This window comes from Eschscholzia californica, unplaced genomic scaffold (assembly GCF_041429995.1).
Source record: "Eschscholzia californica isolate CP2 unplaced genomic scaffold, dmEscCali1.0.p SCAF_1, whole genome shotgun sequence".
Lineage (NCBI taxonomy): Eukaryota > Viridiplantae > Streptophyta > Magnoliopsida > Ranunculales > Papaveraceae > Eschscholzia > Eschscholzia californica.
The window spans coordinates 26,556,405-26,571,322 of NW_028238198.1; the positions used below are offsets into that span (position 1 = coordinate 26,556,405).

General features: G+C 36.2%; 1 protein-coding gene across 1 annotated transcript; it reads left to right on the top strand.

Moving 5' to 3' along the window:
• The first annotated feature begins 2,564 nt into the window (after positions 1-2,564).
• Positions 2,565-4,844, top strand: LOC147565568 (O-methyltransferase family protein). Its single transcript, XM_086652062.1, has 3 exons — positions 2,565-3,484; positions 3,932-3,996; positions 4,434-4,844. Exons 1-3 carry the CDS (start codon positions 2,761-2,763, stop codon positions 4,731-4,733), a joined length of 1,089 nt encoding a protein of 362 aa, XP_086508188.1. The 5' UTR covers positions 2,565-2,760; the 3' UTR covers positions 4,734-4,844.
• The last annotated feature ends 10,074 nt before the right edge of the window (positions 4,845-14,918 follow it).

Below are 14,918 nucleotides of genomic sequence, written 5' to 3' on the forward strand. Positions count from 1 at the left end.
GAACTTCAAACTGCTTCCTGATCAAAACATTAGCATGACCACTGGAGCTACCATTCATACAACACACCTAAGGTTTCTCATCTCTTTGAACACAGTAGTTCTGTACCTAACTATCCAACAGTATGTCATTTTTCCTCTCTAGATCAGAGGCAAAAATCAACTTGAGGGTGATCATGACATATGGTTGGTGTGTCACGGCACAGGCCACAAAATGTCATACCCTACTTGAGATCTGTTAAAGGGTTTGGGGCTATTGATAGGCCCACACACCCACCTCGACTGTTCCCACGGGTTATGGTGGATCGCGCTTCCACCATCCTCCCGCCATTTACCTTGTGAACTCTTCTTGGCCCTACCAAAAGTACTGAAGAAAGTTAAATTCGCTAGTACAATACTACTGAAGAGTTAGAGTCTAAAAGGCATTCTTATATTCTTAACGGAGATAACACGTTTGCTTATATTCCAGGGTTTGTACATGAAATTGAGTCAAGGAGAAGTTCAACCTATCGCCTTCGCTTCTAGGTGATTCCTTCTAAAGTTACTTTTATGTGTTTCTCAATGTAATTCTGTTAGTATACAGTATACTATATTGATAGGTATGAATTCGTGATTGTACAAAAAGAGTTTTGGGTGCTCCAACTTCATGTATAAACAAGATATTCAAGCATGCCAAACACTTATATTTTTATTTTATTCTTTTGTAAATCCAATACCAACAACCACACCAATTCATTTTCATAATTTCACGAAGATCACTGTGGACCATTTCAAAAAAAATTCAAAACTTCAATATAGACGATTTGGTCGTGACATGGACACGAGACAAATAGTTTGAGACGTCACAACGACCTTCTCTCCATACTGATTGCTGGACACAACACAACTAGTTTGGTCTTGACATGGACACTATATCTTCTACGGTATAGTAACATATTTTTATTTATTCACTATTGAGATTTATAATGATCTCCTATAAAATTTATCACTCATCCAAGGTAAATGCAAATTTGGTTCCTTCTACAAATATAACAATCTACTACCATCACCACAACAAAGCGCAAATATGTATCTTTCATTTCACTTCTAAAGAGTCAAAAAAAGAAAACAGATACAAGAAAACAAAAATGGGAATGAAACCTCAGGTATCAGAGACAATTTGAAAAATGCTGAGCAAGTAAACAACTAACTTGATTTCAAAGCGCAACCTCTGTTCAAATAATATCAATCAAGCGGGGTAGTAGATGCCGGATCGAATTTGAAGCAAACAGGGATCAAGCGGGGCAGTAGATGCCGGATCGAATTTGGGAGTCAAAACGAACTGCCGGACACATATAGGGGTCAAAACAGCGAGTTAATCACAAATTGGGGGCCAAAACGGAATTAACCCTATATAAATATAATAAATCATTGCAGTCTAGCGTTGTCTCCACTATACTATAATTATTATTGGTCGCAGTTTTTGAAGATCCATAACATTTTTCAGAGTACAAAATTTTTGGTCAATTATATTTGATTTAGGGGACAAAACTTGTTGTTCTAACGGTTATTTTGTTTGTTTTTACTGTCTAATCTTCATCTTTAACCTTATCTCCGATCACCACCATTTTGACTAAAATTACTCCGATCAGTACCACTATTTGTCTCCCTCTCTCTCTCTTTCTCCCTCGCTCTCTTTGTTCCTTCGTCAAATTAATGTATTTGGTTTGGCAAAAAGTCCAATCCATAACGGTTTGCCCCTGGTTTGGGGGTTTTCTCCCAATTCTGTGTGTGCTCTGGTTAGAAGAAAATCCCCAAAACTAGGGCAACCCCATCAGGTTTGGGGCTCTCCCTCAACCCAGATCAGTTATTCTAGTGAGACAACTCTTCATTTCATGGTGGCTAAGAAACTATGTCAGTTCGAAAATAAATCGGTACGGCCTGTTTATAAAGAAACATGATACGACACGACACGTTGACACCACTATCTCGTCGGAAAAAAAAGGAACAGAGAAGGAAAATGCTGAGAAGAGAAAAAGAGAGATTGGTGATGGCTAGAATTAGTGACAATTGGTGGTGGGTGGGGGTGGTAGTGGAAATATGGGTGGGGGTGGTAAAAAAACAAACAATTCTAACTTTTGAACTCAACTATCACCTCATTATTTCATCACGAAAAAAAAAAATATCACCTCATTATTAATGCAATCATCAAGATTGAAGTGAGCTTTCTCCTTAGAGTTACATTCACATGGACCAAACCATTTGAGTTGTTTCAACAAAAAAACCATTTGAGATGACCATATGAATCTTTTTTTTTTGTTGAGAAATGATCACATGAATCTTGTTTGTTGAGAAATGATCACATGAATCTTGACACTAGTTTACGGCAACACTTCATAAAAAAATGAAAAACCACCAATTTCTATAGAAAAACCATGACTCTGACAATCTGATTTCTCAAACTTTAGAGAATAAACAAATAATTAATTTGCATCTAAAAATAATTTTAAACAATAATCTTATCTTTAGCATTAGAAAATTTTGTAATTAATTTTTGTCTTGATTGAGATAATAAGACCAAAAAAATTGGCAATTTCTAGTACTAATAGAAAAAGACATTTGTCTGTCTCAAAAAAATTGGGATAAACGTGGTATTTGTTAAGACCACTTCTCTATCTCCACACACAAGAATCCAGTTTACACCAATACATACACTTTCATATCATTTCTAGAGAGAGAGAGAGAGAGAGAGAGAGAGAGAGAGAGAGGCAAAGTAGAGAACAAATGGCGGACGAAACCTCAGAGATCAGAAACGATGCCAGACTAAAAATCCTTGAACTAGCTAACATGATAAGTGTACCCATGGCTCTAAACGCAATCGTCCGCCTCAACGTTCCTGACGCCATCTGGCAAAACGGATCCAATTCTCCTCTCTCTTCTTCTCAGATCTTAACGCGTGTACTTCCCACCGGAGATCCAGAAAATCTACAACGTCTACTTCGATTACTCACCACATTCGATGTCTTCGAGGAGCATATTATTATCACTTCCTCTTCTTCTACGGGGACTGAGATCGAACGGAGGTACTCGTTGACGGAGGTAGGAAAAACCCTAGTTACAGATGAAGATGGTTTATCCTACGCACCTTATGTTATCCAACACCACCAAGATTCACTTGTTAAATCTTGGCCGCTCGTACACGAAGCTGTGATTGATCCAACGGTTGAACCATTCGTTAAAGCCAACGGTAGATCTGCTTATGGATTTTATGGTGAGAATCCCGAGATGAATGAGTTGATGCAGAAAGCTATGTCTGGTGTATCTGTACCGTTCATGAAAGCTATATTGAACGGCTATGATGGTGGGTTCGATGGGATTAAGAGATTGGTTGATGTTGGTGGTAGTGCTGGTGATTGTTTGAAGATGATTTTACTTAAATACCCTCAGATTATTGAAGGAATTAATTTTGATTTGCCTGAAGTTGTTTCAAAAGCTCCCAAGATTCCAGGTAAAGATGAATTTCATTTCCCTTCATTATAATAATGTGTGCTCATTTTAGCATTTTGTCAGTCGCTATGCTAATGTGCGTTTGGAGTGACCCGGTACTAGACATGCTTGGGATGCTGTTAGGACGCCCAATAGAAATGGGGTGGATGGATGCGGCTTTCGCCTCCGATCAGCCCTAGTTCTGCCCTTGATACAACAAGACAAGATAGGACACTTTATGAGCCTATGTTAGTTGCAAATTAGGTTGTCATGAAGCACTCATTTATGATGTTTTAAAGCCTTATGTCTCATGCGCTTCCTTCCCTCACAAATTTTTATTCAAATTCACCTTGCGGAATTTTAATATCTATAGGGGCGCCTTTAAAACACTCGTTTATGTTTTTGTTTGTGTTTTTTTTATTGCGAATGTGGGCCAAGTGTGATGAAGTGAATTGGTTTTTTTTCATAGGAGTTACGCATGTCGGTGGAGATATGTTCAAATCAATTCCCAATGGCCATGCTATTTTCATGAAGGTATAAAAATTCTTAAATTTTTGTTTGTTTTCTAGTTTGTTGGTTCATGTGATGATGGGTCCATTCTAGGCTTACACCAATACAGACGACGAGTCAGTAGAGATTTCGGGCCCATTAGGTTAGAAAAGTTACACGTCAGGCATGACTAAGATGAGATATGGTTCTTGCAATATTATAAATGAAAAGTTATCAATGAGTCGTTTTGACTGCCTAGTACACCGCCTGTTTTACATTTTCATTGACAATTTTACTCCTTGTCTTATTTGAGGTTATGTAGTAGGTCGTGAGCTCGTTGTACATGTATCATCCTTGATAATAAATGGCACGGAAATTATCCAACACTATTTTGGTTGTATTTCGTCTTCAATGTTCATTATAATGGTTGTTGACATACTACTTTACATTTATTGAGACTTTTTCTATTTGAAATGTGTTAGTGGGTATTAACAACATGGACAGACAACGAGTGCGAGACAATAATGAAGAACTGCTACAATGCACTACCAAAAGGTGGAAAGTTAATCGCTTGTGAGCCTGTTCTGCCTCATGAATCAGACGATAGTCATAGAACCCGAGCTCTGCTAGAAGGCGATATATTCGTAATGACTATCTATCGAGCTAAGGGTAAGCATCGAACGGAACAAGAATTCAAACAACTTGGTCTCTCTACTGGCTTTCCCCATTTCCGATCTATTTATATCGATCATTTCTATACTCTCTTAGAGTTCCAAAAATAGACCCTATTTACAAATTGGCATTTTGTTTTATTTTATTTTTGAAATATTAGGGATTTGGTATTCTTATTGTAGTTAGACTCTAGTTTGAGAATAAAAATATTTTCGTCACAATTAATTTTACTTATTCTGTTCATAAGTGAGACAATTGAAATTGGCAAGCTCCAAAAGTAAGCTTTAAATCTGCATCTGCATCCAACATTTAGATCATTGAGGCAGGTGCAACGTAGGTCCCTCAAATCCATCTAATTTGAAATTTCTTTCCCATCAAACAAACTATTGTCACGGTATTCTAAATATTATTTCTCAACACCAACTCTTTACGTGTATGTTTTTCATCAAAAAAAAACTCTTTACGTGTATGTCGATCCACGGTCCACGGTCTGCTTCTGATAGTTTATATTGTCTATGATGGAATCAGTGAGATATGTGTAAAGGATCCTGTGCCAATAAGATACAGGAGTGCTACATGTACAAAGTCCTTGACAAAATTCTTGACTTAATAACTCATTTTCACTAAAAGACAAAAGTTGATCAAAGTTTTTCGAAGTTCTTGACAAAATTCTTGCTGATGATTTCAAGGAAGTCAAAATTGAAAATTAAAAGGGTTTTCTAGCTTAACGTGAGAAAGTGATCTGAGAAAATCGATTTCTCTGCTGTTTGATAAAGCCACATGAGTAAGGGAGTGTAAATTCCCATCGGAAAAAAATGTTGAACGGTTTCCCCACGACCTCACTCTCTCTCCTCCTAGGCTTCTTTCTCTCGTTTGTTTTTATCTCTCTCGCAATTTCTGTCCTCCCTCTCAATTTTTGTCCTCCCTCTCAATTTTTGTCCTCCCTCTCAATTTCTGATTCCAGCCATGAATGGTTCAAGAGTAATTGGTTTTAGCTTCAACTTGCTTCTCCATATTCACTCAACCTTGTTTCTCTTTCTAACTGTTAAACTCGGTTACACCATTGCCGTGAATGAGACTTGTGTCACAGCATCCAAATTCGACAAGAAAGAGTTGGACTTCTCAGTCGGAGCACCAGAACTCCTAAGAAAAACTTCACTGATCGAGCTTGAAGGGTTTATAGATGTTGATGGATTCTCAGTCGGAGCACCAGAAACCCTAACTTTTCAGGAAGATGTTGATGGAACTGGTAAAGATTGTATCAATGAAACCTGAAAGGGTTTATAGATGTTGATGGAACTAAAAGAGTGGTGAGGGTTTTTGAAGAAGAATGATTTAATTTGATGTCGTTCCATCTTAAAACCTCAGGCTCCCTCTCCAGATCCTCTTGGCCCCTCTCCCAAATCAACCTCTCCCATAAACCCTAAAAAATTACGAATGGGGAGAGGGCTTTATTACAGGTTGTGCTGAAGGCGCCCGACTTTACTGCAAGAGGCACGAATTTTACCGCTAGAGGCACCCCTATGAGGTTAAAAATGCGAGTGCCTTTAGAAACTCCAAACATATTTTCTCACCCTTTATCAAACAATAAAAATTGTAATTCTAACAAGAAAAAGATGGTTTTTTCCCCCAAAGAAATCGTTTGCACATCCACATGTTTTCTCACGTATCAAACGGACCCTAAATGATAATTGAAATTGCACTCACAATAATTGGTATAACTAAGAGGGTGTTTGATTTTTGCACTTATTAAGTGATTTTCACTTATTAAGTGCGGGCTGGTAATTTAGGTCGTTTGTTTTTTCACTTAATAACTGAAAATCACTTCTAAGAGGTGGCAAAGTAAGTGCAAAAAAAGTAAGCTCCGAGTTGGAGCTTATTTTTATGCACTTACTTTCTAAGTGCTAAAAAGGTCATTTTTATCCTTCTCCTAATATTATAATTACCAATATAATTATAACTAAAAAGAAAATCTTAATTAATTGATAAATACAAAATCTTTTTACGACTTTAGCGATGACTCTTCTCCATCTTCACTCATCCTTCATCTAAGTTTTTATTCTAATTATTTTTCGCATCTCTTCCTTCACTAATCATTGAACACCCAAACTCTATGATACAACTAAGCTTTTTCTCCTTCATAATTCTTAATGATTTGCTATTTTTGACATAGTATTCATAAACCGTAATTCTCTTGTACCTAAACTCGCGAACTTAATGAATTAGTATGAGATGCCAGTGTGTAAATACATTAAGGTTAACTTAGACAATTTATCATTTTTATAACATTAAGAATTAATATAAAAACATATATAAAACACTTAGAAGCGACGAAAAGCAAACGTCATAGCACTTACAATTGATTTCACTTACTAAGTGCTAAAAAATCAAACAAGTTTATCTCTTTTAACTTACTACCTTTGAGAAAATATTAGGACCATGTTTGGAGTAAGGGATTAGAATCATAAATTAAATAATATACATACAAAACAGTCTCTACGAATCTTATTTTTGACTAAATCCAATGCTAAAGTAAGGTATTACATCACAATTCTAGGTCGTTATTTTTGGTAGTCATAATATTTTTTGGTACGTCAAACATTGTTTGGGGTCTCGTTTGGTTCCGCTTAATATTATCAGATCGTTTTAAGTGTTTGTTGAAATTTTATGCAATTGGTTCAAACAACTAAAACTTATTTTAAACAACAAATACCAATTTTCTCCAAAAAAAAAAAAAAACAGAAGTCACAATGTATGATTGCAACCACGTCGCCGCTCCACATCTGCACAACATTCGTCACCACTCCACCATCATTTCATCACCTCCGCCACCACAACCACTCCACCACCTCCACCACCATTTCACCTGGTCTGTCGCAACTCTCACCTCAGGGTTCCAGTACAACTCCACCACCACCACCACCACTATTCCAATACTCTGTCACAACTCTCAGAGCCGGTTCTAATTGTTAGGAGGCCTAAAACGAGACAAAGTTGGGTCTCATTAGACAAAATCTAATTTTTTTTTTCACATTGTATAGTTTACAAAAAGAGCGGTAATAATTTAATTGAGATATATCTGTTGAATTCGGAGTACTTTTTACGGTCAGAGCAGACCGAATCGAACTCCAAATAACAAGAGAGTATGAACAATAAGTTAAATTCGGCAGGGACATACCGAAGTTCCAAGAGACCCATCGGTTCCAGCATGTGGACAACAACTCCAACAACATAGGTTTTCTGGGTTCGGTATGCTTGTATTGTCTTAGTATATCGGTGAGGTTGTACGGTTGTACATGGCACAGATCGACCGAATTCATACTTCGAAAATATATAAGAACTTACGTGATCTTTCAATGGGGTGACAACTCCTTCCATCGATTGGGTATTTGACGGTTCTCCAATTTCCACTTCGGGGAATGTTGTCGTGATCGCGGAGTGAATTGCGTAAGAAATTGAATTTTCTGGTTTGAGATATCGAATGTGATTTAGTTTTTGCTAGAGTTTGTCTTCCTTCTAGCGTCAATATGGTGATGTCTAAACTTGGGTTTAGGATCATTCAAGATAAGAATATTTTTGTTCTAACTTCGAACTGCTTCTTGTGATTAAAAGAAACTCGAAAACTTCTCCAACGCTCAAGTCAGTAAGGCGTTCTTGCAGTTAATAATTAAGTTGAAAGTCCGAGTTTAGGGTTTGAACTTTCAATTTATTTCTTGCGCAGATTAGAGCGAACCTATTGTTTTGTATAGGCTTGTTTAACCGACAGTTGATAAGTGGTTGTGATGAGGTGGTGACGATCCACATGCTTAAGATGAAACTACTATTTTGACTCGTGATGAGATAAGCTCATCTATTTGATTATTGTCGACCTTGTAGATTTCGTAGGGAACGTTTCTTCCTGAAGAACTATTGTGTCCTAAGTTACTTAGATTCTTGAGGTATTTTCTGCCCTGAATCTTGGATCTAGTATGGGCTTAGGTGAAGTATCAGGTATGCTTTTACCTTCCCATATTTCATGATTGTTAGGTATCAGCCTCACTTACCTCCGTTACTTCGCCAAAATCCAGGGTCTTCCTGATTATACTTAAAGCTAAAGCAGGGCTTAGGCTCCTTAGCTACTCGTGCCGACCCCCTGCAATTCTGGGTTTGAGTGACAAAACTCTTTCAGATTCACCTCACTGCTGACAAAACTTTTTAAATAATCAAACTTGATGTTTATATAGGCTTTGTTCGCCGACTAGGACGATCAGCTGAGATGATGCGATGATAATTAAAGCTCAGCTAAGATGGAACTACAGGTCGACGAAGGTATAACTTGTCATGATTGCACATCTTCCGGATTTGATAGATCTTCTAGTGATTTGCTGATTGGATATAGAAACTTGGCTTTTGACATGTTTTAGTCTTTCACGTCACCTATCTTTGTTGATACTTTGCTTGAAGCTTGGGTGAACCATGTTGTTTAGTTGATTTCTTTGCCCCCGACCTCAGTTCAGGTCAGTGCTTATGGGTAAATTGTAAGCCAAATTCACCTTCCCGTTTCCTTCAACAAGGCAGGCTTAAGGCGCATTTCGGCATACTTCCCTTGCTGCTTAAAGACCCAAAATCATCCTTAACCAGGACTGACATGGTTTGCTTTAGAGTCGGGCATGGCTTAAGACGCTTAAGAAACTCGTGCGAGGATCTGACATCGCGAGTCAGACATGACAAACTAATCACCTTCGAAGACCGCGCCTGAATAAAATCAAGCTAGATATATAAATTGTTTAACCAGCTAAGCCAGACAAAATGACAGTCATTAAAAAAGAAAGAAAGAGTTTATATTGCAGACGCAAGATTGCAACATATGAAAGAAATAGACAATATGAAAACTTGCGTTTGTGTACAAATATACTGCACCTGCCATTTGTACCTGTGAACGCCCCCCATTTAACAAATGAGATTGGGGGGGGGGGGGGGGGGGGGGGGGGGTTTCCATCAAAACAAGGGTCTAATTTCAAAAAAAAAATGAGGAGGGTCCAAATATATAAATGTATAATCCAACCGTCCAGTGAAGTTATTCAAATTACATGCTAACTACGTTTTAATAATTTAGAAATTATCAAAATTTTAAAAATACAATATGGTCACAAATAAATAAGAATTTATGTGTCTAACGTAATTAGTTACACATATTTTCTAATAAATACTTATTTTTAATAACAACTTATTTCTTAATAACTATTTACTTTTAAATAAATACTTCTGTGTTAAAGAAAACTTATTTTTAATAAATATTGGGTTCTTAATAAATAATTAGTTTTTAATAAACTAATTTTTTGAATAAATACTTATTTCTTAATTAATACTTATTTGTCTAGTAAATACTCTTATTTTAAAAAATACTTATTTTGTAATAAATACTGATTTCTTAGTAAATAATTATTTTTTAATAAAAGAATGTATTAAATAAATACTTATTTCTTAATTAATACTTATTTTTTTTAGTAAATAATTAGATTTGAAGATATATATGAGATTTTTAAAATATCTTCTGAAAATCGTCCAGTTTAGAAACATTTATGAGGGCACTAGACTTCTAAAAGAAATTTTAAAAAATGAGATTAGAAGTGGTTGTAACGATTTCATATCATTCATGGTTAAAGGGTCGAAAGGACAGAGTTCGGTCGGAGGCCTCGTCCGAGGTTGCACTCTATATTTACAGGAACACCTACAAGATTGGAGAGGTAAGACGAGATGGAAGTTCTACCACGAACGCAAATGAGTGGTGAAGCAAAAAAAAAATCGATTGAGGGCACATTTATAAGGTAATTAATAAAAGAATTAAGAAATTTCAAAATTATTTTTATCAATTATAAAATTTCAAATAAAACAAAATTAAGTTTTTATTAAAAACTCATAATAAATAAATTGTTCGAATATGTTATTAAAAACTTATAACATTAACTAAAGTTTTGCTTAATTGGAATTACTTTAAACATAATATATAAAAAACTCAATCAATATAATTGAAACTTAAGAGAAAGGGAGATAGCTAAAGAAAAAAAAATTAACTTTAGTTTAAATTAATATAGTTAATTGGCTTTAAATAATTTTGTTTTTTAATAAACTCCAACAAAGTCAAAGATAGGAAGTTAAATTTGATAAAGTCATGAGATTACGTGTTAGAAAACACTAAAATCATGATTTTGCATAGATTTTTGGTAACAGTGAAAGATTATAGGCAAAGTATGGTTAGTCAGTTACGAGTTTACAAGGGATGTGAATTTAAAGTGAATAGTGGGTTGGGTTATTGGTGCTCTTAAGAACCAATTTATTTTCAGGCACTCCTTTTGAATGTGTATAAAATGGAAGCTTACATTTGGATCGTGGGAGCACGTGCCCCAACGGACCCTTATGTGGGCTCACCCCCCAGTAGGGTCAGTTAGTTACGGGATTAGAAAGGACGGAAATTTAAAGTGAACAGTGGGTTGGGCTATGGGTGCTCTTGAGAACCAAATTATTTTTAGGCACACTTTTTGAATGTGTATGAAAGGGACTCACATTTGGGTTGTGGGGCACGTACCCCATTAGGGGTGGGAATCGGGCAGGTTTGGGCTTTTTATTTTCGGGTTCGGGCTCAAGGGTAAGCTACCCGATCGGGCTTTCGGACACTTCGGGCCGGGTAAACTAGAGACTCTTCGACCCCGCGGCCCGATTTTGCCCGAGAGCCGATCGGGCTCGGACGGATCGGGTCGCGGGTTTTTTAAATAACAGTCACAAAAGAACATAAATCTAATGCAGCCAAGTTCATCTTCAAGAGTCGAAATATCATCGATTAAAAGTTAATGTTTAACAGTCCAAAACATCATCATCAGCCACAAGTTTATGTTCGTATAAATCGTTCGAAGTTCATGTATCATGTCTATAGAGTCAAACAAATTACATCATATGTGATTCCATCTCTGAAACAGACATGATAGGTTTGATCAAAATCTGTTTTAGAGATGTTCTGTTTGATCAAAATCTGTTTTAGAGATGTTCTGTTTGATCATAATACCATATACACTATCAACAGAGAAAAAAAAGTAAAAAAAAAAAAAATACATCAATCCTGATTCATCTCTGAAACAGATGATGCTCTGTTTGATCAAAATCTGTTTCAAGATGAATCTACAAGACTACTACTTTCTTTTATTATATGCACTATGACAATCATCATACATCCTTTAACATTGCCCACATAAAAAAACAAATATGACATCAAGTATGTTCTAAATTTCTTGAACCATTTCTCGAACCATCTCTTGAAATAATTGAACATCTCTTGTACCATCTTATATCTATCTCATAAAAGAAAAACAAATGTTCATAACATCACTCATCAATAGATCAGATCATATGTAAACGAAATAAAAGAAAATTTTTTTTTTTATCAAATCTCTTATTAAGAGATTATGTTCATGAAATTAAAAAAAAACTCAACATCACTGATCAATAGATCCGATTATCTGTAAACGAAATAAAAAAGAATTTTTTTTAAACAAATCTCTAATTAAGACTTAAGAGATTATGTTCATGAAATATGAAATAAATAAAAAATTCAACATCACTGATCAACAGATCAGATCATCTGTAAAAGACACAAAAAAGAAAAATTTTTAATCAAATCTCTGAGTAAGAGATCATAATATCATATGTTCATGAAATAAAAGAAAATACTAATCATTGTGGAGTGGTGGTGTTATTGTTACTGGTGTAGTGGTGGTGTACGGTGGACCGTACCGGTGGTTGTGGAGTGGTGGTCGTCGCCGGTGAGTGACTGTTAGTGTGAGTGAGGCGGTTTTAATTTAGGTTTTGAGAGAGAGTAGTCTTTTGAGAGGGTATTTATAGGTTAGATATTTCGATCCAACGGTTGATGTATATCAGCCGTTGGATCATAAAGGGATTAAAGATATGGGTTGCGGGTTTCGGTTGCGGGTAACGGGTATAGGTCGCGAACGGGTAAGAGTTACGGGCGGGTCTCGGGTATGGTTCGGTGGGGCGGATCGGGCTTGAATTTTGGGCGGTCTGTATGGGTTGGACCTCGGATAAGACCCCCTACCCGAATACTGCCCACGCCCGGCAAAATTTTGGGTTGAGTAAACCCGCGTCGGATTTCCTTCGGTCGCCTTAGATCGGGTGGTTAGGGCCAGGTTTCGGATTCTCGGACCGTTTCCCGGCCATATGCCCCACGGGCCCTTACGTGGGCTCCGCCCTTGCTATTTAAGTGTCATGTTTCTCGGTTTATCTATCTCTGTCAAATTTAAGAGTCAACTATAAATGAACGGGTTATTTAGACATTTTCCCCCAACTATTTAGTGATATTGGGACTACACCCCCAAAATGAAATATGTATGGCGTTGACCCCCATTCTAGATTTTTAAAAATCAGTTAAGTGGTTCACGTGCAAACCACACGCGTGACTTATGACAAAAATACCCTTCATGAAATATTTAGTTTATTTAGAAATTGACTCCCAACTATTTATTGATTTAAGACTACACCCCCATAACAAAAATATGTTTAAGGTTGACTCTCATTCTCGATTTTTTCGTCAAATATTAAATAAGTAGTTCGTTTGCGGTTTTATATTCCTCTTATTATTATAGGTTTTCAAAGATAGTTTTTATGATTAAAAATTCATCCTAATCTAATAGCATGAGATGCTAAGATCTCAAATTGCATAATGTATAGAAAGCGATTGGTCCTTGAACTCAAAGTTAGCTCGAGAATCGGATTCAAATGAGTCAGAAATATTAAGGAAAATTGATTACCTGTATTCCGAAATGAATTCGACCCGTCCGATTAGATATATTACATAAGCTACCGATGGGAAAAATGTAAAAAGGCTTACCCGAGTATTTGACCGTCCAATAAATCTGGTTGATTAGAGAGATTAGAGAAGGTCCCAGATATATAATTGTTATACACAGAGTCTAGTCCTTAGTTTTAGATTTGTTACTTATTATATAAAAAATGCATGTGGTTGTCACACGACCCACTTTACTGATGTTTGACGGAAAAATCGAGAATGAAAGTCAAACCTAGACTTATTTTAATTCAGATGGTATAATACTAAAATTGCTAAATAACTGGGAGTCAAAATCTAATTAAACCTAAATATTTCGTGAAGGGCATTTTTGTCATAAGTCAAGCATGTGGTTGGCACATAAACCACTTAACTGATATTTAACGGAAAAATTAAAAATGAGGATCAACGCCATACACATTTTCTTTTTAGGGGTGAAGTCCTAGTATCACTAAATAGTTTGGGGGGCAATGTCTGAATAACCGTAAAGAAACTATGTAAGAAAAGCCCAAGATTTGGGCCCAAATACGAAAAAAAACCCACTCGGGAATAATAATGTAAAAAAAACCCAATTTTTAAACTGTTGGCAACACTTTTGAAACTATTACAACACTTTTGAAACTGTGACAACATATATAATTATGTGTGAACAAAAACAAATTTGTTCATACATTTACAAAATTGTTGAGAGCAAATACAAAATTGTTGAGAGCAAATTGTGTTTTGTTCAGAAATTTTCATAAATGTTTTGTAATTTCAAATTTTGGGTTTTTTTTGCATTATTATTCCGGGTTGGGCTTCATTTGCTATTTTGACCCGAATTTTGGGCCTTATAATTTTCCTCTCTTAATTAACTTCACTGATCCACTAGCTGCTATGTAGCAAAATTTGATGCAAGTAAAGAATGTACCTTAAAAAGCTTATAAGGCTGCTACTAGTTAAGTTCTGTGCACTAATTTTACCTGTTGGCCTGTTTCTGTCCCTTTTGAAAAATTAGGCAAAACTCACCTGGGAGGATCTTTACACGAGGAAGCGACCTCAAAGGTACTGTGGACAAAAATATTTTTTTGTTTTCTGCTTTGTTGGACTGTGTTTTAGTCAATAGACTCAATATTACTGTACTAGTATTTGAACAGGATAATGTTGGATCTGATACCTCATTATTACACAATGACAAGTCTAAAAAGCTTTCTGGTGGAAGTGACAAAGAAAATGAGCACGAATATATCTGTGTCGGATATAGACTAAGAAAATATTGTAGGGGCAGGAGACAACTCCGAGCAAGAGCTATTATTACGTCCATGAACTAGCTACTTTCTTCTTGTCCACCCTCATTTAGTGCAAAGATAATGTTGGGGTCTCTCCTTATAATAGAAGGACTCTTAACTGAGTTAGTCGATCATACTCTTCCGCTTAGCCGGCAGTGGTAGTCCCATTAATGACTATCGTTCGCCGGACTTTCGCC

Coding starts and splice junctions, on each gene's coding strand:
- LOC147565568 (XM_086652062.1), top strand. CDS start 2,761: ATGGCGGACGAAACCTCAGAGATCAGAAACGATGCCAGACTAAAAATC. Junction 3,485..3,931: donor AAAAGCTCCCAAGATTCCAG/GTAAAGATGAAT, acceptor TTTTTTTCATAG/GAGTTACGCATGTCGGTGGA. Junction 3,997..4,433: donor GCCATGCTATTTTCATGAAG/GTATAAAAATTC, acceptor GAAATGTGTTAG/TGGGTATTAACAACATGGAC.